This window comes from Odontesthes bonariensis, chromosome 17 (assembly GCF_027942865.1).
Source record: "Odontesthes bonariensis isolate fOdoBon6 chromosome 17, fOdoBon6.hap1, whole genome shotgun sequence".
In the NCBI taxonomy this organism is placed as follows: domain Eukaryota; kingdom Metazoa; phylum Chordata; class Actinopteri; order Atheriniformes; family Atherinopsidae; genus Odontesthes; species Odontesthes bonariensis.
In genome coordinates, this window is record NC_134522.1 from 25,406,923 (window position 1) to 25,431,160 (window position 24,238).

Consider the following 24,238-nt stretch of genomic DNA (forward strand, 5'->3'; position numbering starts at 1 on the left):
TTGATTTAATCTAAGTTTTCTCTGCCAAACTTTAGTCTTGCCCCGATTATCTTTTTTATCGTGAGCAGCCTCGTTCTGATGGTCGATGCTCGTGCGTCGACGTGCTTCTTATACATCGACCAAGTCAAGAGCTTCCAGTAGGTCCAGTGATGACATTCTAGGATTGTTGGAGCCTTAGTTGTTGTAAACGTTGTCCAGTTGTACTTTAAATTCTTTTGAGGCCTTTTTATATTCATCCCCGGACTTATAAGCATCTACTATGTTCCTCCCGAAGGCCTCAGCACATTCAAAAGCAAACCAAACTGAATGTCTGAAACCGAAATAAGACAGGCTCTTGTAAGATGAATATATGTGTGCCCTGACTTTTGCTAAAGAAATAGTTTTTCTCACAATTATATCTTACATGTATTTTTTAAAAAATATTTATTTGGTGTCATCTGTTTAGTTATATCATATTAACCTTTTAAGATGAATAAAACAGGGATTAAATGTTTCTACGTTTACTAAAAAGATCAGATTTTCATAGCGCGTTCTTATTTGTCCACTTTACTTCTGGGCTCTCACCAACCAAACCTGCTTTGTTGCGCTGCAAGAATGACCTTTTTCCATCTCGGCAACTTAAGAAATATATTTCAGCAGCGACTTTCAAAAACTTTTTTTTTTTTATTAGATCATGCCATTTATCAGAACCCCTTACGCTCCATGGTTCATTTCACAGAGGAGGAAAACCCAAGTTTTCAATTCAAACCTACTTTTCGAGCTCACTCAGAACTCATTTATTCCTGAACCTCATTACCGCCTCCACTATTAACTCCATACGACACATTACGTACACATGCCTGGTATCTAATTAATGTGACCACAGTGGACAAATTGATTTTTCCAAAGCAGTGATAAACCGAATGTGTGGAACTCTAAACATTATTAGTCCCAAAATTGTAAAACCCTTGTCTAGTTTAATTCAGCCACCTCTTTTTGGAACCAAACAGTGGACATAGCATAAACATCCAGTCAGAATTAGTTGTGACATTTCAAAAGAAAGGGGAGGGTTTGTGCACAGGAAGAGAGTGTTACAAAGAAGAAGCCCACATTTTCACCCTGCTATTCCTCTTGAGATTTCCCAGATTTCCTAAGTGGCCCAGTTGCCTTCCTCTTGAGATCCAATCTGTTTACTCAGTCTTCACCTGAGTGGAAAATCTCAAGTGCTTCTGTGAAAATACCACCAAGAAATACACTGAAAGAAAGATTTTTTTTCCTGTCAACACAAAATTGGCACATCAAGCTATATTTCATATGTAGGAATGGTTAAAAGGCTATTTTCGTGCTTTAAATTTGCTGAAACATTAGTTTGTTGCTGCTCAGCGTCTTACAGGAAACACATATTAGTAATGATTTGATACATAAGAATCAAGAATCAGAAGAATCAAGAATCTTTATTGTCACTATGCAGGCATAATGAAATTTAGTTCAGGAACTCTTGGCTTTGTATACACAGAAAATATAAAAAGATATCTAAATAATATACAAGAGAATAAAAAATAGTAAAAGTTAAAGTAAAAAGTAAAAAGGTAAAAAGTTGCAGTGCAATCCGGTTATTGTATGACTGTATTGTACATATTGCAGCATAAGTGAGTCAATAAGTCAAATAAAATTGTAGTGCAGTGCGAGTGTCTGTCTGCAGCGGTTTATAATAATCAGTCTATGGGCAGGGGTGGAGGGGTGGATGCGTGGGGGTATGGGGTGATGGATTTTACAGCTCTGGGGAAGAAGCTGTGTCTCAGTCTGTTGGTGTGGGTTTTGATACTCCTGTACCTCTTTCTGGATGGAAGAGGCACAAATAGTTCATGTCCTGGGTGGGTGGGGTCTGTGGCTATACGACTGGCCCTCCTTTGGACCCGGCCGTCGTATATTGAGTCCAGGTGTGGGAGAGGACTCCCCACAATCCCCTGTGCAGTCCTGACCACACGGGCCAAGTCCTTCCTGTCTTGTGCAGCACAGCTCCCATACCACACTGTTGCACTGAGACAGAGGATGCTTTCTGTTGTGGCTCTGTAAAAGTTTTTCAGAAACTGAGGGGAGAGTCCAGTCCTCTTCAGCTTCCTCAGGAAGAAGAGCCTTTGTTGGGCCTTCTTCACCAGGTGGGATATGTGCATGGACCAGGTGAGGTCAGATGTGATGTGGATGTCCAGAAACTTGATGTTGTCCACCCGCTCCACCTCCGCCCCATGAATGAGGAGAGGGGTGTGTTCTGACTTCCTGGATCTCCTGAAGTCCACAATGACCTCCTTGGTCTTGCTGGTGTTCAGGACAAGGTTGTTGTCTGAACACCATCCTGTCAGGTGCTGGATCTCCTCTCTGTAGTGAGTCTCATTGTTGTCCGATATGAGACCCACTACGGTGGTGTCATCTGCAAACTTCACAACCATGTTTGTTGAGTGAATAGCAGAACAGTCGTGTGTGAAATAAAATAAAATCATACAATCAGAGTTTAACAGTGGTTATAAACAGCCTGGCCAGAACTTAACAAAAAAATCATCCCCTGGTTTTTAACAAAGAAAATAGGAGACTCCCACTGGGAAAGTACTGCAGTGATGAATATGTTTCATGTGTGCATCAAGCCAACAAAGAATCTAAGGAGATTCCTGAAATGACTAAAACTAGATTTAGAACTGTCCAACATTAACAGGCCAGTCCACCCATAAGTCCGTCTCAAGCAGACATAACCTTGCATGCTCTGGGTTATATGAGGGTCAGACAGACTGAAGCTGACAAGTCTACTGGGAATTTAACAGTGACAGATGGTGAAAAGCAAGCAGGGTCTCAACTGTGTACGGGGGACAACAGCAAAACACAGAAGAATGATTGGAAGACCACGAGTAAACACAGCCTCAGAAACCAGGATGTGACATGGTTGGCATGGTACCTGTGTGTTTGTTTCCCCCACCTACAATTGCTGCTGCAAGTTGGCTAAGTTTTGAATAAGTTTTAAGCTATGTGGTTGGAGGTTTTGGATATTCTAGATATTTTTTAATCACATGTAGTTGATTTTTGTTGGGCACATCATTTTATTTCTTGGTGTCACCCCTGTACATGTTTTGGCAGGCACTTTTTAGATGAGCTGGTTTGGAGTTTTCCTTCTCTTTTGTCTTGTGATGAACCTTTGAGGTAGACCTTTCTGAAACTATTGTCAAAAACTTTCCCCTGGTTGTGTTGAATTATTGCTAACAAGATAAACATTTTTCCATCTTTAAACCCTAACTTAATTCTGTGACTGTTGTGTTGCACCTACGTTTATCAAAGGGACCTTTAGAAAAAGAAAAAAAAACACTGAATTGAGTACAGAGCAGGAGACAACATATTTTTAAAAATATAATTGACTTGTATTCTTCAGTCATGTGAACGCACTAATAGGATGTGCCAACAATATCAGTAATGTGAATCTCAAAAGTGGTTGACTTAATGTCATCACCAGGGCTGTGATCACAATGTTGCCATGGTTCCGCAAGTGCATTAGTGGTGAAAAACAAGACAATTCAACACTGAAAAGCCTACACTGGAAAGGAAAAAGTATTCATAGGCATTAAAAACTAGATCTGTGGTCGATATAATTTGATAGATAAACCTCTGCTCCAAATGTAAGTGTGCTAAACCACAGTTGATGACAATAAAACCTGTCTGTGCACTCTTCTGTGTATCACTATCAAACAAAGCTATGGTGGTGAAAAGCTGCCACTAATGGAGAATGTATTAATATGAATAAATGAATACATGATGAATGAACCACTCATTTTATATCAAGAATAGTTCATTTACTCCAGGGATGTCCACATCCAGTCCTCAAGGGCCGCTGTCCTGCAGGTTTTCGATGTTTCAACACACCTGATTCAGATCAATGCATCATTGTGCAGAACCGCGGCCCTCGAGGACCGACTTTGGACATCCCTGATTTACTCTCTAAAGTATTAAAAAATGTGCAGACATTATAGATGTTATAGTAAAAATGTTAAGCTTCCATTATCTGTCCAAAGTGTAATTTGACTTGCTCAGACATTTCGTCGTGGTTAGCTTGACAGATGAACTTGAACCCTGCAAGCTAGCCTAACATTACAGTTAGCCTTTGCTAAAACACATACAAATCTATATAAGAAAAAGTTGGAAAGATTTAGAAGGTGCTAAATTGATGAATTTTGAGTTTGAAAATCAGTCTACAGGTATCATTGAAGAGTTCATTCACAAATTCCACCTTAAAGTCAGCCTTTTCCAGAGTTGGCGTTGATTACTCTGGGATCAGAGGCATCTGGGATTGACCATCACACAGTAGAAACATGTATTGTGGTCAGACCAATGAGTATTTTTTGGAAAAAAATTGTTCCACACTAAAGACAAAAAAGGACCCTTTCATCTGTTGTCAGCTACAAGTCCAAAAGCCAGGTTCTGTGACAGTACAGGGTTGTTTCAATGCACTTGGCAAAGCTCATTTACACTCCTGTGATGGCAGCATTAATGCAGAACTGTACAGTACAAGGACATTTATGAGCAACATAAACTGCCTTCCAGGAAACATCTTTTTTCAGGGATAATCATGATTATTATTTTTTTTTTCAAGGAGACCATGTAAAACCACATTCTTTTCATATTTCAAAAGCGAAAAGAGTAGGGAACCGTTACTGGACTGGCGCCTGCAGTCATGACCCGTCTCCAATCAAGAACGTGTGGAGAGCTTTGAAACGTAAATGCAACAATGACGACCTGGAACTGCTGCACACTATAAGGCACGTTTGCAGGAAGAATGGGAGGAAATAAGGCCTAAAACACTTTGTTGTTCAGTGCTAGAATCACTATTAAGTGCTGTTAGAAGAAATTTAACATTTACAGAGAGGTAAAAGCTTCACCACCCAACTTTTTTTTGTAATGTGTTGCATGTCTAAAATGCAAGAATTAAAGCATGTCGACCAATTAAATGAAGTTGATGACACAAAACATAAAACATCTTGGCTTCATATAGACATTCAAAGTAAATGTCAGAATCTGTGGTTTTATACATTTTCTATATTGTCTCAACCTTTTCAGGTTTGGGGAACATTTAGTTCAGTTTATTTCAATTATGAAACCAAATTAGATCTGTGGGTCAGATTTTAGCCTGCATTACCTCTCAGCCCGCGTTGGCATCTATTTATTCATGCTGTCTGTGCAATCTGACCTCAGACACTAAAAATGGACATAGTTACTGTAAAACTAATCATTGCTTTGTGAACTTTTCCAGCATTTCAACAGCTGGAGTCTTTTGAAACTGGACATCATGAGCAAGCGGTTGATCGGACTGAGAAGTGCAGAAAATTTGCACACTGTGCAGTGGTGTGGTGCAGGGATAACACACAAAAAAGATGTTTACCCACGTAGCGTCGATTAAAATCCTTTTTAAGTCTCCTCAGATGTGCACCTCAGTTAGCAGTGTGCTGCAAGTCACATTATTTTCTTCCAAGGATGGCAAAAGTGTGACTCACCCTTCTCTGCCTCTAACTGGCTAATCTTAGGTTTCAGCATAGAGCATGATGTCGGTTAGAGGTTGAGTTGGAGCCAGTCGGAGGCAGGATAGAGCAGGTCGTGCCGTGCTCAGGTCTCTCCTGGCCCAGTGGTATTCTGCAAACAACAACCCAACAAATTATGACCTTTGGGATATTTTACTACTGGAAACAGTTAATGAGACAGATTAAAAAATGAAACACTTCTTACAATGCTACAGCAGTTTGCAAATAGAGACTCTTGGCTCATATACTTCCAAGGTGAGAGATCCGTTGTCCAATCATCAAGTGTTATCGGATTAAGAAAGTATCCACTTCTCCTGGCACCACGACACCACTGAGTATTGGCTTATCAAGACACTCCTCCCCCAAAACAAATCCTGCCTTTGTTGTATATTTTACTCTCAGTACATCCATGATTTACGATTCATTCAAAATCACTACAAAAATATTTACAAAGGTGTCACATCAAGTGAGAAGTAAAGTCATTCTTCCATAGACTTCTATACCATTTCAACTCTTTTTGAACTTCAAGTTACTCCCTAATAGAGACTCTGCATTGGTTTCATTTTCAGACAGGGAGTCTTAAATCTATCTTTTCCATGCAGGTTTTACCCTCTTATCTCATTTCAGCACTCCTGGATTCCTCTCCTTGCATGTTTTCCCTCCCAGCAGAGATTGCTAACACACATTTAGCAAAAAATGGGACATCCTTGCTTCACAGTCGTCAGTTTGAACTGATTACTTCACATGACAGCGGCATCATTTGCCATTGTTTTGTTACATCCTAACGCTGTGTTTTTATCACATCCGTCAGCTGAAAATCAGCAGTATATTTCAAAATGAATCATTACAGTCTGGGATTAACATGTCAGGCCACTTGTCTAATCCCAGATCAAAGACTTCTGCCAAGGATGCACCTGTACATCTTCGCTGATACTGTGGCCCCTCTCTTCTTGCTCTTCTCCCCTCTGAAGGAATTTTAGATAATGACTTCCTTCACAATGTTTTGCTGAGATTGATATCTGAGTTACAGGCACGATGAAGGAGAAGACAGGATATGAGATGGCACAAATAAGAGATGTGAGATTGAACTTGTGCTGATCTGCGGGGCCTCCCAATGGTGCGTTTGGGGAGTTCTCGGCTTGTTGTGAAGAAGTTTGTGGCCTTCACCCCAAAGTTTGTGTCAGACTGTTATGTTATTTGGTTATGTTTACAATTAGGGGACTCATGTGGAGTTACCTTATTTATCTTCATGTCAGATTTGCAAAGCAGTGACAGTCAGTGGGGTTACATGGCACTGAAAGGATCGGATTATTGGCTAAATTACCACAAGACTGAGTTGCTCCTTATTTGAGCAAGAGTAATTATCCTTGGATATATGGCGGTGAATGAATCGAATCAGAGGCACAAAGCATGTGGCGCTGTACCCATTTTAACTATAGCTAATAGAGCCACTTCCAGGTTGACCTCTTCACCCCCAACAACAAACTCAGGTATTCGAGAAAATGGTGAACAAAGAGCAAGATGAAGCTTCGTCCCTCTACATTTGGTCTGTGATGAGCCGCTTGTTGCACAAACGGGATGCACAATGGTGCATTCTCAATCACGTTGTTTGTTTCTTTCCGACGGCGACAACAACAGTAATATCGTCTCCTTTGACTTCCGGTTCACGACCCCGGGAAAAAATCTTGAGCATGCGCAGAACGCAGCGTCTACAAGCAGGTTTAATTTGACTTTCAACCCAGTTATCTCGGGGTCTTAATCCGATCGCGAGTAATCCGATCCGGTTCAATTTCCTGTCCGATTAAGGTGTCTACATGAATTTAATAACTCGGTCTTATTGTAATTTAGCCAATAATCTGATCCTTTCAGTGCCATGTGACCCCACTGACACACATGAACAGAAAATATGTTCCATTTCATTCTATAGGTATAACTTTAGGCTGAACTCTGGCTTCTCCTGCAGGTCGGTCTCTTTGTCACTCCCACTTTTCCATGTTGTTAATATAATTACATCCTTAATTTTTCACATCACTACTCTCTTCCAAGAATGTTTGAGGCTGATTTCTCAGAGCCAAACAGCCCAATGAGCCCATGTTCCATAAGCACAATTGTTCCTCTTTCGCTTTTCTTATCAGAGTATCTTGTGAACACCTTCCTTCTCACCATCAGCTAGCTCGTGCAAGCTTCTCTTTGTCGCTTGCTACCATCTTGTTTCATCACTTCCTCACAGCACACGTAAATTAAACGTACAGCCCCACCCTGCAGGTCGTCGGGACTGGTTCCTGAAAATAGCCAACGCAGAACATATCTGACCCTCTCCTTTCTGGGTATGTAGGTGGTGCTCTGGGGATTCAAAGCAGATATCCTCAGCCACAGGACTGATGGCTGATTTTGCCCATCACATGACTTGTGACACATAAAAGTGAGTCAGTGAAGAGCTTTGCTAGTTTGATCAAAGCTCTAAAGTTAGCAACTACAGCTGGAACAGAGTTTGTGTGTGGAGAGGGCAGAGCTGTTATGATGTATATCCTTGGAAAAGTTACTGGATGATGTATAGAATTGAAAGAAATTCAATAAAGACATTTGGACATTGTCTCAATGAAGGTGATGTACAACTGACCGACGCACTTGTGTTCATGCTTCTTTCTAAGCCAGTGCAGTCCTAAAAGTGTACTGCTGAGGGAACAAAAGCAGCTACTGACCAGTTGTCAACCATCCATCTCAATGCCAACTGAGCCAAGTTAATCTATCAACCTACAGACTGGGTCGTAGAGTAAAATGTGATGATGGCAATAAGATTGATCCCTTACATATTTTGTTCAGGTAATTTTTCCAGCAAAAAATATGGAGAACTTGTTGGGTCCAGCTTCTTTAATGTTCAAATATTACTGCTGATGTCATAGAGCATCTTCCAACATCAAAGTGATGTGAATCTGATGCTTTGTAGATCAAAAGATGACTTAGATATGGAAGAAAAAGACAGATGACTGAAAATAAATAACAATTGTATTAGATCAACCTTAAGGGGCAGGTTCGGGTGCTCTAACTGTGTAGCTTTGCTTTAACCAATGCTTGTAGTACAGGGGCCCTCCTTCAGCAGCATGTCTGCAATGTGGACACCGCAAGTTTACTTTTCAGGGGAGCGGTGCTCATTTCACCGCACCACAGCTACGCCGCTAGGAAACTTCACACCCCGAGTCCCAGCACAGGCGTGTTCTGTGGTCTCGGTACATGCACACATGTGTTAAGCCGCCGCTGAACTTCCTCGTCCTGCTCAAGAAGGAGGATAGAGGCGTGACGTCGCTGTCCGCAGACAGGCCCGTACGGCAGGGGGAGCGAGGCAGGGACGCGCCGTGCGAGGACAAACGCTGTCTCTGCCGCAGAGCAGACTGCCGGAACGCAGGAGCAGCCGAGGCTGAAAACAACCGAGCACAACGGCAACTTTACAGAGACGACAGACGGCCATAATGCGGCACCGCCCGCCGACATGGAGCTGATGTGACCGTGCACGCTTTGAGCAGGGAGGAAGCGGCGGACGCCACCACCACCTCACCCCGTTTGCGTCGTCGCGGTGCGCGCGGCAGGGTCTGTCGGTCTGTCTGTCTGGGGGGGGGACATGTCCTCGCTAACTGTAGAGGAGGACCAGAAATGGGTACCAACAAACGTCCTGGTGACGGTGCTGAGAAGCAGGGGCTTGCGGGGCAAGGGCAAGCATGGCACGAGCGATGTGTACACCATCATCCAACTGGGGAAGGAGAAATACTCGACCTGCGTGGTGGAGAAGACCACCGAGCCGGAGTGGAGGGAGGAGTGCTCGTTCGAGCTGCAGCCCGGCGTGCTAGAGAGCGGCGGGCGGAGCGGATACCCTGCCGGGAGCAAGGAGCTCATCCTGACCGTGATGCACCGGGCGCTCATAGGGCAGGACGCCTTCCTCGGACAGGCTGTGATCCAGCTGGATAAAGTGTTTCATGAGGGCAGATGCCTGAAAAACGAGTAAGTTCAGCTGCTAACATGTAATACCTTTGTGTGTTCTCAGCACGCAGCTGCAGAAGCTGCGCATGCTTCATCTGCCTCGTCTTTGTCTGTTTCCCTGTTAACTGAACTCACCGGGGTGTTTCTCTCTTTCTCCGGGCTGCTGTTTAACTTCCTACACAATTTGTTGTGGGAGCTTTTAACACAGCTGTCAAATCTGTGGTGCTGCATCAGGGCCCTGCAGACACACCCTCCTCCCCCCCTCCCACAGATACACCAAACTAAACTCTGAGCACATCCAACCATCACACTCCTCCCTGAGCCCCAAGGCTCCCCCAGAAAGCTCACCTCCTCACTGCTTAGAGCAGATGCTCGTTGTGGGCTCTCCAAAGTGTTGTTTCCCAATAGCTGAGCCATGTGGAGGGGAGGGAGAGAGGGAGGGATGAGAGGGGAGGGGGATTAATGCTTGTCCCAAATCCAGGGATTAGCTAACAGTTTCATGATCCCAAAGCTACAAGGTATTTTTAGCATAACATGTTGTTTTGCAAAAGCCCACCAAAAAGAAAGAAGAACTGAAGGCTTGATTGGTGATGATGGACCAATCACACGAGAGACCAAGACCCCCTTATTTTTTTTGTTGTTATTGATTTTGTGTGCAGCTTTTTGTGAAACATTTGCTTCATCTGAACGTTTTTGGAAGGACCCAAATTCCCCATCAGGCTTTCAATCCATCCCAGAGGGAGACCCCGGACGGGCTGCACTAAAAGCAGGTCGAACTTGACTTTACTAGCAGAAAGGTCAGCAAGAGCAAACAGGAGTTTTTGCTCGTCAGTTTTTACTGCAGCGTTGCATGATGGCCGCCTGAGGCTACTACTACGATAGGTTTGTTTATTGAATGATATTCTCAGATATACAGACTAATGTTCTAAACTGCGTTGGGTTCATTACCAGCGGTGTACAGCAGATCTGGATGCATGGTTTCCATGGTAACACTTGGCATAGCCTGCACTTTGTTTTACTGTGACTGCAAACACTTACCAGCTGTTTTCACCGGTTCCCACAGCTGAAAATCATCTTTAATCTTTAATGTTTAAATGACCAACTTTTTAAAATGGATAAAAAGAAGTCATTGTGTTACGGTTGAATACGACCATTAAGATGCAGACAATTGATCGACTTCTGAATTCACGCCCTGGCTTTTGACTGGATGTTTAAATGACTGACTTTTCTGTCAGCTATTGCGCAGCATCAGTCGGGCTCTTTCGGTCTGGTGATGACATCACGCACGACAGATTCGGGAGTTCTGTGTGATCGTCGAGAAAACGAATCCAGGAAAGAACGGCGCTGTTTACAGACGATTTAATCCCAATCCCACCTGAGCATAAACTTCTCTGAGGGAGGTTATGTTTTCAGCTGAAGTTACCAAGGTGATCTAAGTTTTAAGCCATTCATCTTGCAGCATAACGCACAAGATTTTTGAGATTATTTTGTCTCAGAAATATTTTTCTTGGCCTCTTAAGTCTCACTTTAGAGGGAAGTTTGATTGAGTAGACTGCAGCTTGACCTGGCTGCGCTTTGACTCAGATGTGTCCGTGCATTTGAGACGAAAGGGGAACCAGTCTCTTTCCGTCGGCCCCGCTGGAGCTGGTCACATGAAGGTTAGAGCCTGCCCGGGATGATGATCATGATGATGTGTCAGCAGTTTGGTGACTTGGTACATTCGGTGTCTCCGTGTGGTATTCGGTGAATCCGGGCTGGTCAATAGCAGCGTCTCTCACAGTCAACGCTCCCCAGTTCTTCAGCCTTTTAAAAAAGATATTTGGTGGGACAGGAAGACTTGATTATGTGCATTAAAGTAAGATGTTAGAGGATTTGTCTGACTTTGGTCTAACATAAATCTTTAAAATTGGTCAAAATTATCTTCTTAGCTATTTTCTCTAATTATTTTCTCTATTTTGCTCTAGTTTTCAAAGAGTGGTGGACTGAACTTAATTCAAATGAATTTATTTTCTAAAAACGTGAGAAAATAATTATTTTGACCTGTTTTATCCTAAAAAAAACCCCAAAACACTTGTATCACTCTTCTTCTGCAGCTAATAGATGTCTTGTTCTACTCCTGTCTGGGATGACAATATTGCACTTTTGGCCACAACCCGATCAGTGAGTTTTTGGTTCCAGAACCAAACCTGTTTACTCTTAACGCCTTTCAGTGAACTCATTGGATAATAATCAAAGTCAAAACCTTTAGTTAAAGTAGAGGGGAGTCATAACATAGAGAGCTGACTCGTGGTGTCTTACAGCAGCATCTGTTGACATATGCTAACATGAGCATTACATTGAAGCCATGGCTGTTGCAATGGAAAACAAGTACTCACTTAAGATGTTTTTAGATAATGGATTTTCTACTTTTGAAGAAGACATAATGTGACCCTGTTTCTTAAGTTGCCACAATTCTCTGAGGTCTTAATCAAATTTCCGTGCCATACTTTGGTCAAAATACAGAAATGCAGGTTGTCAGCCATGTCTTTATAGCTCTGTATATCGTTGTGTGGCCATGCAAACTTAGATTTGGACACACCCTTGGTAACCCTTGAAGCAAGTCATAGCATATGAGAGAGAGTACAGCACCTAGCCTGGGAGCTCAAAGCTCACACGAGAACACACAGGAACTATTGTAAGATGTTTACATTTCCCTTATTTATAGTTTGGCTTTAGACAGATGATACTGATTTCTTTTTTGTCACAATCTTGTTGTGAAACATGAGGTGAACTGTGTCAGACACCGCACTGCAGAAAGGAACACTGAAGCAACTTCAAGGCCAGCCGGCTATCCGCAGTTAACATCGCAATCCCTTCGTTGCGTATCAGATAGATAAATCCAGGGCTTCACCGTTAGTCCATTCCTCTGCATTTTGCTTAAGATTTCAAAATATAACATAAAGAACCATTGTTTATAAACCAATGGTTTTCCAAGGTTTCAAGTATGTTGTTGCAATATCTGGTTCTAGGATGCTAGTATTCCAATGAATACAGCATGAGTTGGAATTGTCAGTGGAGATAAAAAGCAGGGAAGTTGGACCATTCTTTTCTATGGCATAACGGCACCCTGCAAATCTCAATGGCTCAGTAATGACATGTGTTCAGACCTATGCGGCCCCAAACAATCAGACAGAGCTGTTTTTTCAGAGCTCATAGTTTCTTCACACTCCCAGATGTATGCTGTCAAGCTCAGAAAGCAGTGGTAGTGTTGTCTATTGTGATTGTTGCATATCTATTTGACATATTAAATGCATAAATGATGTGAGTAGAGTTTGAACTCAGAGCTGCGGTAAAACTTTGTCTAATTTTTGCCTAATGTGGTATAAAATATAATACAAATAAACTATTTGTTTTTTATTAGGGCTGGGCAACGATTCAAATTTTTATTCTAATAAATCACATGATTTCCCTGATTAATCATGATTAATCGCATTTGTACGCAAAATCCAAAAATGAATTCAAAAGTAGTGTATAGCTTTTAGCATTTAGTTTTATTTTAAATGTGCTGCCATATGAATGAAAGTGCCATAACATTTGTTGTGCAAACACACTTTTAACATCAGCATCTTTATGTAGTTTTTATGTAGAAGCCTCGCTCCACTGTCTGTTTCCTTGAATGACTTGCTGCTATCAGTTGTGTGTTTTGCCTTTAAGTGATATTTTAGACTGGAACTACTACAGTGATAAGACAATTCAACTTGGCAGTGTTTACAGATGACTTTGGTTCTGTCGACTCCGCCGTCTGGAAGAACTTTAACATGAAAATGGCCGAGTAAAAGTTCCGTACCCTTCTCCATGTTTGGTGGATCCGCCGATTACTTTCTTTTTCGGTTCCGCAGCAGACAGCTGCAGACTTTTACAAAATAAAACAAATGATAAAACGGGTGGTTTGTGGCGTAGTGGGTTGAGCAGGTGCCTCATGTTCAAGAGGCTATAGTCCTCGCTGCAGCTGGCCCCGGTACGAGTCCCGCATCGGACGGCCCTGTGTTGCGTGTCGTTCCCCATCTCTCTGCCCCCTGCTTCCTGTCTCTCTGAACTATCCTATCCATTAAAGGCACAAAAGCCCCCCAAAATGTTCGTTTTTTAAATTAAAAAAAAAACCCAAACATGCGTTAATGCACGATAAAATATTTATCGGCGTTAAATAATCAATGCGTTAACGCGATAATAACGAGTTAACTTGCCCAGCCCTACTTTTTATATTAATTAATATGTATATGCCAGTGAATTTGAATTATGTTTGGAATTGAACTACTGTATTCAAATACAGTTCAATGAATGTGCATTTTGAGCTTGACAGTTCATTCCTAACATTTGACTTTTAAAAAAAAATAAAAATTTCTCCTCTTAACAGGTAAATAAGTGGAGCTTTAGCAAAAGTTGTTTTTCATCATCAGTTTGATGATTTTATAGGTAACTGTGGATCTATTTTTACATGCAACGATGAATGTTTGATATTTCAGATGGATTACCATTGTGATTATATGGATTTCTGCCATATTGCCTTATCAGACATCAAGTCAAGTTTGGAGGTTTAAATTACAACCACAGCCATGAACAGACCATGTTCAACTGAAGTCATTATTCTAATGATTTTGACTGGATTAAGAATACTTATCATACTTAAAGATTTCATTAGGACTCGTATTAGCTCTTTTTATAATCAAGAGTGTTTGGAAGGAATTAGCATATCTGAATTTCTGTCTTGTTCCCTACAGTAACATTGTTACATTCAAACCAAGGACCACAAAATTAAATACTGTTTGTGATAGATTATGCATTATTAGCTTTGTTCGGTTTTATGAATGTTTAAAACTTATAGAGTTTACTGTTTACTTTTGCTAAACAGACTCTTTTCTGGTAACCATAAGTGGAAACTGAATACACACCTTTTTCATATTTGTTAGCTTTAGTTTTTTTTTTTTTTTTCTAGTACAGTCACAAGTATATAACTTATTCTTCTAAAACCTGTAGGCTAAGAATGCTAAAATTGATTAGCTTAAAACATTAGCTTAGGTAGCAAGCTAGCTATAACTAGTCACAAGTCACATTGTGAATTCTTAGCAGTTAAATTATAACAATAGCTGCCAGTAAAAATGCTATACTGACTGTTGGAATATTTATGTTGATGTTAAATTGGGGTATGGGAGCAAAATGTTTAGGATTTCTTTGGAAAAACTTGGGCCATCAACTTCGAACCCGCCTCTGTACTTTCAGACATGACACCGATACAGAACGAAGGCGCAGCTAACGTGGCCCATATTGACTATTATTCATACATGTCCGCAACCATTTAAGTAATCTTGCCAACAAAGCAAACCATACCAACCACCTGAGCCTACTTGGTAGAGTTCATGAATCGGAGTCAGAACAACAACTGCCCTCAAAGTGGTGGCTGCGAATTACTTGTGTGGAGCAGATTACAGGAAAGGTGGGCGTCAGGTGAATTCCCCGGCAAGGTCGGTAAGGAGGAAGCCACAAAAACACTGCCAGATCAGCCTATGTAGGAAACAAACTGTGTTGCTAACACAAAATGAATTCTGCTGAATATCAGGTGCACCATGCACAGTTTTCCTTCATAATCAATTTTTTTCTCAAGAGGACAATTCCACTTTTCAGCAATTTTATTTATTTTTTTGCACTGCAAGTCAGGGAATCTGTATTTAATCAGCTGGTGGTAGTATTAGGATTTATCTTTGGTATTTTACTACTTTCTCCTTTCTGTTACAACTCTGTCTCAGTCACCCATCGTGTATCTGCTGTAAACAAACCTGTGATGTTGCTTAAGGCTTTAGAATTGAACCTCCCACTGCTGAGTGAGGCAGAAAGAGTGTGTGTGTGTGTGTGTGTGTGTGTGTGTGTCAGTGTGGGATGTACATCCAGAAAAATCCTCTGCTAAGAACCAACAGACTTCCTCTAGCTGCAGCCTGGACAGAATCTCGTGTAATGGACATTAGATGTTATATTACAGCGTGACCTGAAAAGTCAACCTAGATAGTATAAATGCAGCTCTGGTTTTTCAAAAGATTTTCAGTGGAGATTTATCAGATAAAATTTCATTATATAGAGAGGAGGATATGCAGTGGCTACTGTAACATTCCACTCATTCTTACAGGGTTGTATTCCTGAGTCATGTAGAGGAATTATGTCTGCACTCTGCATCACAAATCCCTTGTCAGCCCATCTGGCTTCATTATAGAAATACAGACGGTATAGAACCTGCAATACTTTATTATTATTATTATTACCTTCCATATGTTATATACATAAAGTGTAACACCCATGGGTTATACTTTCTGTCATTTTATGGCCTAAATTTACTGACACTTCATGAGACAAGTTGGCAGTCTTTGAATGGGGGTCTACCAAAGCCATAGGTGACAACAGCTGTCAGAGGTATCGCACTTTAATGTACTTCACACCTGAAAAGCAATGAGCTAGACACATATTTTAAATGGCTCTAAAAGTTTTTGTTCAAAGATCTACCCAAAAAAACCCGCATCAAGGGGTCGGGGGTCGGGTCAGACTAAACGAGAAAGGAGCTAAAACTAAGGTTTTCAGACAACAGGGGCCAGAAGTGCTGGAGAGTTGTACAATATTAGGGCCTTTGCATTTTAATTGACTCTAAATTATCCATCAATGATAGACCTTTATTCCCCAAGTTTTTATAATGACACGAGATATTCAATAATGTTACTTGTATTGTATTGAATCAGACATATCAGTAACTAACTTGTTGAGTGTTGGCGATGCATAACTCCAGCTATGTCAGCTCATAAAATATGTGCGTTTAGCCACAGATGTCACAGATGTCAAGTTGCTGAAGCCCTTCAACCCTGAAAGTTTAAAGCTATAATGTGTAATATTTCACGGACAATGAATGTCTCCATGTCGCTCCGCCATTTTAAAACTACGGGATTTGTAGAAGGACATGTCATCAGCTTCGCATTTTCCGTTTCCAATGTGTAAACGGAAAATGCGAAGCTGATGACATGTCCTTCTACAAATCCCGTAGTTTAAAAATGGCGGAGAAACATGGCGACATCCATTGGGGTGTAACACTCTTATGTACATTCGCATGCTGAATATAAAGAATATAAGAACACTGCACTTTTGTGATGGAGGTAATTAATAACGATTGAGGTAATACTTGTGAATGATAAGACTCAAATTTGTTAATAGACAACGTGAAATATTACACATTATGGCTTTAAGCACTTTTGTCTCATTTGACTACCAAGAATTTGTCTCTGTAATGCAGAACTGGACCGTGAAGGTTTCAGAGGATGGCCCGTGCACAGTAATGGCTCAGGCCAATCGTTTGAAAGCTGTGTTTTTTCTTGCGACCTCTGTAACCACATGAAATATTGTTACTTTGCTTTCTCGGGTGCTCCTCTAATCTGCTGCACCTGCATTTATGTGCTGAAATCTACTTTTGCTCACAGGCAGTTCTTACCCATCCTTTAAGGCTGAACACTTTTGAAACTCTCAGCTTTGCTTCACTGGATTTTCAACAGCAGATCAGTAGTCAGCAAGTTTTCATGATAACAGCCAGTCTGTAGATTTTTTTTCTTATATCGTGAACCATTTGTTATGGGAGAAAAAAAGGGTGATTATTATAAGCTAACAAAGTAATAATAGCATGATGATCACCACCTTTCTTATTTTCCATCTCCTACATTATTATTTTTGTGATTACAAGCAATTGTTCATAAATACTGTCTTGTAGACTTTCTCTTTACCGAGTATCCCAACTGGCCACTTCAGTTTTTTTTCTTTTTTAATGAAGCTTTCCTTTATCTGCTTTTAAAATGTTACACGTGCAACTGGGTTTTGAATTGACTTCATTTTGAACAAGAGTCACCCATTTCTGGGATTGTTCATCCCTGATGTGTGCCTGAAGATTCGTGCTTTTAGAGTACAGTGCTTGGTCGTGTGAAAGCATCAGGAGGGAAGTAGGTGGTGAGGTTGGAGATCATCACATCCAGATGTGGAATGCGGTGCGGGTCCTGCGGCCTGTCTGCTGCTTCTGCTGGTGATGCAGGAATCCAGGCCACGTGACCAGTGCTACCCACAGTCCTCTTTGAGGGTTTGTTGGCGTGATTCCTTGAAACTGATGTAACTGGAAGTATCCTCTTGGTTACACAAACGAAGCAGCTCCACTTGTTTACCAGGCATCGCGGTCTTACTGTTATAGCTTTTACATATCCTTACTACATGTATCCTCTTTGGTGACATTTCTGCTGAGTCATTCAGTATATTTACATGCACAATTAAGCCACGCTGTGGTTATAGCATGGATAAGGCCATTTAATTGGATTAGTGTCCTTGTCCCAGTATACAAGCATGGAAAGGGAATCAATTCATTGACAGAAGCACATCCATATTGACTGCTTATAGAGCTGTCAATATTCTTCCTTCCTCTTGCCGCGTTGGGATTTTTCCCAATGGATCTTTTTACGTCACAGACCAAAACAAGGTCAAACCTTGAACAGTTTGAGTCCACTCAAAGGTTTAGATGCAGGAGATATTAACTCCAAACTGCCTTATCTTGCTATGTTAGTCCATCTTCAAGAAAAGTAAATTAAGTGGGATTTAATTTGGATTAACAAGTTGACATGTTTTAGTCTGACTGAAACAGTTATTAGCTTTTATTTCTAACATTATGTAGATATGTACTGATTGTCCCTCAGTTTGTTAAATAGTTCACAATTTGCAGCTTTCCAATTTGGGACATCATGTTGCCACATTGATAAGCAAGTTGGCCACCAGCAGAAAATTGTGCCAAGTCTCTCCACTGGTCTCATGAAGTCAGTGCTTTGGAATGAGAATATGGTGAAAAAGATATGGCAAAACTCAGTTTGAAGGTTTTGCTTGTGTTTTGCGTAATGGTTACAATAGGAGTTTATATTATTTCTGATCCACAGCGTTGAGATTGATCAGAGCATGTTTGATAGAAAATCTTGTCTTCTCCAATATCCCTCAAAGTGGATTATCGCTGTGACTGCTTGCAAAACACTTGACATTCCCATCAACCTCTGCTGTACCTTAAAGTTTAGTTTACTAAGCAAATGTTAGCATGCTAACCCATACAACACTGTTGTTGTGAAGTGTTAGCATGGGTGGAACCTTCCAGCGCAGCTAGCATGGCTGTTAGCATTATTTCCAGATGTGACACATGTGTTGAGCTTGATTTCTGTCCGTGTTGGGTTGAGGCAGAAGCAATGACGTAGAGCAGTACGGCCATGTCGTAGCCTGCTGCTGTCGCTACGCTACAGCCTGACGTCTTTCTCACTAAAAATGTAACGTACTACAAGCCACAGCCTTATAAAACACGATCATTCCTCTTGGTTTCCTGTAATTACTTAGTATATCGCAATGCCCAAGACTAGTGATTCTGTAGTTAGAAAAAAAAAGGATGTGCCTGTGTAGCTATAAGCTGAAACTCTACCAGTCTGTGTGTTGATCTAACAAAGAAGCATAAATCAAGCTTTTTTTTTAGCGGTGGAAGCATTTTTATCACGTGCCCATGTTTTCTAAAGTTGCACTGTGAGAAGATCTGTTGGCAGCTGGTGCTCACCTTAAGTTCATCTGGTGGATATGAACAAGGTGTAACTCAGACTGATGCAATGCTGAGCACCAAGACACTGTGTGAACAAAGTGCACTTCTAAAACCGACACTGCTCCCACACCCTTGGAACCAGTTTTATTTTAGTCTTTTCTCTGGCTCTGATACAACTGAAGCTCCCACGGAGGCTCAACTAATACCTGATAAAATAGGCCGATGGCCCACTTGTGCTGTCATTTTTTTACTCCTTGTATAGCCCTGAAGTGTGCTTGGACTTTAAACTGAAGTGCACTCTGTCTGCGGTAAGGCAGCAGTTTCAGGTGGGGAATGTGTTCTTATTATTTTTTCCTGTCTGGTCCTCTGTGGCTCTTGGAAAGGGAGAGATGGGGAGATGGTGTCATGCTAGGACGGGGTGGAGTGTTATGATTTCCTGTTTTTTTTTTTTGTTGTTTTTTTTCCTAAGATGGGGAAGCAGATACGCAGTCATGCTCTGCAGCTCTGGAATGGGATTGTTTATGAGTATCCAAATCTCTGCGAGACTTCCAAGACAAAAAAAAAAAAAAAAAAAAAGTAGGAAGAACATTTTGTTTTCATAGATTGTTGTAGCACTGAGGTTCCCATAAGCTTCACTCTGGATGCTTAAAACCCCAAATGCTTTCCAATCGACAGCTTTTTTGAGCTGCGGTTCCTGCGTGGGATGATGCCTTTGGGAAACTGGTTCCTTTTTGGTTACGGACTGTGCTCGGCTGGAGAATGTGGCCTTTAAAATGTAGGCTGTTGCTTTTGTCGGTGTTGCAGTTTCTGTAATTAGCCTTCTCGTCTCTTATCTTACTTTCACATTTGTTATTGTCAAGCTTATTCGGGCGTCACATGACCCACAGGTGCACAGACATAAATAGGACCTATTTGCATCGTCTTCTAAAGCAGGGGATGGTGTGTGTGTGTGTCACCAGAGAGGTCTTTATTTATTTTTTTAATATCTCCTTCACGCAGGAGCCTCTACTACTCTGTCGTCATTTTTATGCCCACTACTGTAATCTAACGCTGTTCAAGTCAAATGGATGTCAAAAACGTAAATGCAAAACAAAATCAGAATTTTTCCCGTTTCTGATGCTTTGCTGTCTAAGAAAATGAAGCTGAAGACAGAGACTTGGATGAAATAGTTTCTCTAAATGACCATCTTTGCTTGGCCAGTGGTGCGATTCCGGTTGCAGTAGTAAGAGCTTTTGTCTCCAAGGGAATACCATGACATAGCTCCCTGCTCCTGTATTTGGAATGCGAACCCCACCTTGTGCTACAGGGAGTTGGCTGATGTGTCAGGAGGAGGACGGATACTATTGTCGATGTTGAAACGCGAGCCCACACCTAACCGGCGTTTGAGGAAGCATGAGAGCCTGCGAGAAAGTCTGTGTGCTGCTCGAATGCCTCTCTGTGTTGACAGCTCGGAATCTGTCTTTTCTTAACATTGTTGTTTAGTAATCCACTAAAAGGATTTTATTTCATGAAATGCTACTTGGTAAATACTTGCTCTATAGAAATTTCAGCCTACATCAAGTTAATTTGTTAACCAAAAACATAATCCTCCAGCTTTTAGACTGTGCCACTCCTACCTATGGCTACCTCTGTCTTTTTAAATTCTCTGAATGAGCCCCTGATCGCTTAAAGAAAACAAAATTCTCACGTGGCAAATTTCTATTGTGTTTATGCGAGACGTCGAGTTTGTTGTTGTTGCGGAGCTAGAAAAAGCGGCGTTCCCCTCCCCTCTGTCTGCTGGGCTCCACCTGCTTGTTATGTTGGGATTCTTCGAGTTGGACTGCAAGGAGAGTGTATGTTTGCTGATTGTTTCCACTGGTGCTCCTCGTGGGCGTTGCCTTGTTTTCAGGGCTGAACTTTAGGTCAGCAGCAGGATGATGATAATTGCATAGCCTGTGCCATGAATTTTACGACCTGCGTTTTCCTCCTCTGCGGCCTACACTTACAGCAGTTTTTCTGCTGTAGCAGGAAACCTTCGTGCCTCTTTTCCTCTGTAATCACATTGGAACTGAACAGGGCTTCCAAATGAGGTTTAAACGGTTGTTTGACTTATTTACTTTATCAGGCAGCACAGACACTTCTGTAGCGAGCAGGATATTGAATTTGATCTGGAATGAAAGGTTGATGATGTTCTTCGCAATATTTTTTGCTCACATTGTTAAATAAGATTATGCTTGTGTTGTGTACCATCATCCCATCACAGATGCTTACTTTTCAACTGTGTGCTAATAACAAGCCCACGCAGTCGCTCTCATCTGTATCCTGGAGGATGCAGGCTCCATGATTTCCAGAATAAGTTTACAACTTTCATTCTTAAACAAGCTTCGGGGTTGCTGCTGGATCATGAGTGTAAAGTTATTCTTTTTTTCCCCTGGCAGCTTACACGAGTGGATGCAGGGACAAACGCACCTTCTTATGATTTTCACTGCAGTCTTGTTCTGCTCGTCAGCCCTTTGATGTTGGTTTTTGGCCTTGTCCCTTTACGCGTGCGTTTTTTTTTTCCCCCTACATCTTCTTGTGATATCACATCCCGTTGATGCTTAAACCTCTGAGTGTTTTACAATTTCATCTTGAGACACATCCTTAAATTGTTAAAGTATTTCCATGTGCAGTCTTTCAGAGTGGCGAGCCCCTCCTTGCATTTAACGCAGAAATTCTCGGTCTACCTGTTGCCTTTTCATATAAATAATTACATTTTTATTTTTTTTCCAGTTGTGGCGGCATTGCACAGCTTTGCCTTGTTGCCTGTGTGCCTGCATATTTATGGGCTAATTTTTGATTAAATACACAGTTTCAGTTATTTACAAATGAATGCATTCAAGTTTTATTTACATTTTGCACAGCATTGCAACTCTTAGACTTAAAGGGTTGTAATTCTTTTTAAATTTTTAAGATTGCTTAAACGTTTCCATGAACCTACACACTACTCCACAGTAGTGGCCAAGCGCAGGGCAGTATACCACATTTTGATTTATGTTGTTATTTTTTTTTTTCAAACAAGATATAAGATCTGATAATCGCGTTTATACTGATATTATCTGACATTATCTGTTTCCCTTGTAAAGCCAAGCCTGTGTGTATATTTCTCCCCATTCCAATAAAGAGTGTTCCCTGCCAGCATTCATTTTCCCTTTACCTCATTTTGCCCAGCAGAGCAGCAGCAACCTGGGAGCTGAGCATGTGCAGTGACATTCCCCGAGGTGTCTTGCATGTAAGCACAACCAAAATCATATAGGGCATTCTTTAAGGTTTCTAAAAACCCTGACAAATTCATGAACAAATATTGTTATACACTATTAGAGCACAATATAACATTTTTTAAATAACATTTTGGTTGAAACCAACCACACACGCACACCCAACAACAACAACTGTACAAGCTAATGCTTTATATGCTAAGTGTGTTGATCTGTCTTGCAAGGCTTTGCACAGTCATGCTATTGATTTATAGAAAAAGGAAGGAAACTTGTGGAGGGAAATGAAAAGCTGGTTTCTGAGATAGCTAATGTGTGGGGTTCACACCACCTTTACATGAGTGGATTTCCTTCAGTCTGTTTTCTCTCACGGTGGAGCTTATCTGTTTTACCTCTGTAGTTTTATCCTTTTAACTTTCTTAAGTTGCACATGTCAAACCAGGTCTTAAAATAAGGTGAATTAAAAAAAAATCAACAACAACAGATGACATTACGCTACACTAAAATACAGATTCAGTGTATGAAACACCAATTGCATGATTCACTATCACCTTTAGCAGTAGTCACTGGAAGTGATCATTTTCTGTGTGATGTTATTTGAGGGACTACTCAAATTGTTGTGGAGGAATTGTGGACGACTGTTCCACATTGTTGCTTCACTTCATTGAGGTTTACGGGCATCTGTTTATGCACATCTCCTTTAAGGTCCCGCTACAGCATGTCAAACAGGTTGAGGTCTGGAAACACTGTAACACCTCGATTCTTTTCTTTTTTTCAGTCATTCTGTTGTAGATTCGCTGCTGTGCTTCGGATCGGTGTACCGTTGCATGACCAAATTTGGGCCAAGCTTTTAGATGTCCAACAGATGGCTTGGCATTTGACTCTAAAACACATTGATAAACAGTGGAGTTCGTGGTCCAACTCAGTGACTGCAAGGTGTCCGGGTCCTGAGGCCGCAAAACAAGCCCAAATCATCAGCCCTCCACCACTGGGCTGGACAGTTGGTATAGAGTGGTGTCAACCAAACACGCTGCTGTGCATTATGACCAAACATCCCCACTTTGGTCTTGTCTGTTCAAAGGACATTGGGCCTCATGCAAGAACCGTTCGTACGCACAGATTTGTTCTTAAATCGTCCGTACGAGTGATTTAAGAGAATTTGCGCATTCACCAATCTTTTCGTATTTTACGTTTTCTTTCAGGTACGAACAGAATTTAGGAGTGATCCAGACCTGTCGTAGGAGTTTCGTAAAATAGTCCGCTGTTATTCCAATCAAGTTTGCTTGACTAATGGATTGTATATTTAATTACTTTGAAGCAAACAGAAATAAATATAAACATTATACCCCATAATGATGCTTATTTTATTCTGTTTGACTATAATTATGCATTAATCGAAGGTTAATTTGACTCTGTATATAACAAGGTTAATGGGAAGTGTAACCAGCGGCTGATTTTCTACTTTTGGATGCCTTAGCGCGTCAGGCTCCTGGAAGAGACCGTGTAGAGACAAACGAATGGCTGACATCGCGATTTAGATCACCAAGGACTGTGCTGCTGCAAATATGCAGCTTGCTAGAGCCACAACTCCAGAGAGAAACACGCCAATCAAACCCAATTCCACCACACGTCCATGTCCTCACAACCCTTGGATTTTTGGCCACTGGAACCTTTCAGAGCGAGATTGGAGACAGATCGGGGATGTCCCAGTCCTCTGTGAGCCGTGCGCTCCCCTTGGTCATCAAAACTCTCATCAGTTTATCACCCATGGTACATCAAATTCCCATACACCGCTGTCCAACAAGTACAAATTAAGAGGGACTTTAATGCCGTGGCTGGACTGCCAAACATCATCGTAGCAATGCACACATATACACATAAAAGCACCCGTGCCCCTGTTGTGG

General features: G+C 41.4%; 1 protein-coding gene and 1 long non-coding RNA gene across 3 annotated transcripts in view; one reads left to right on the plus strand and one right to left on the minus strand.

Moving 5' to 3' along the window:
- Positions 1 to 1,472: 1,472 nt before the first annotated feature.
- On the minus strand, positions 1,473 to 9,473 carry LOC142366791 (uncharacterized). 2 transcript variants are annotated; one of them, XR_012766878.1, is made up of 3 exons: positions 9,297 to 9,473; positions 5,505 to 5,640; positions 1,473 to 2,414 (listed from the first exon to the last, which is right to left on the minus strand). It is a non-coding gene; the product is annotated as an uncharacterized LOC142366791 (long non-coding RNA). The 2 variants fall into 2 exon arrangements; XR_012766877.1 differs by lacking the exon at positions 9,297 to 9,473 and adding an exon at positions 5,734 to 6,112.
- rab11fip5a (RAB11 family interacting protein 5a (class I)) overlaps positions 8,681 to 24,238 on the plus strand; it is a 31,141-nt gene continuing 15,583 nt past the window's right edge. The window contains exon 1 of the mRNA XM_075448764.1: positions 8,681 to 9,521. Within this exon, the coding sequence (XP_075304879.1) occupies positions 9,145 to 9,521 (377 nt within the window). The 5' untranslated portion in view covers positions 8,681 to 9,144. The remainder of the gene's footprint in view (positions 9,522 to 24,238) is intronic.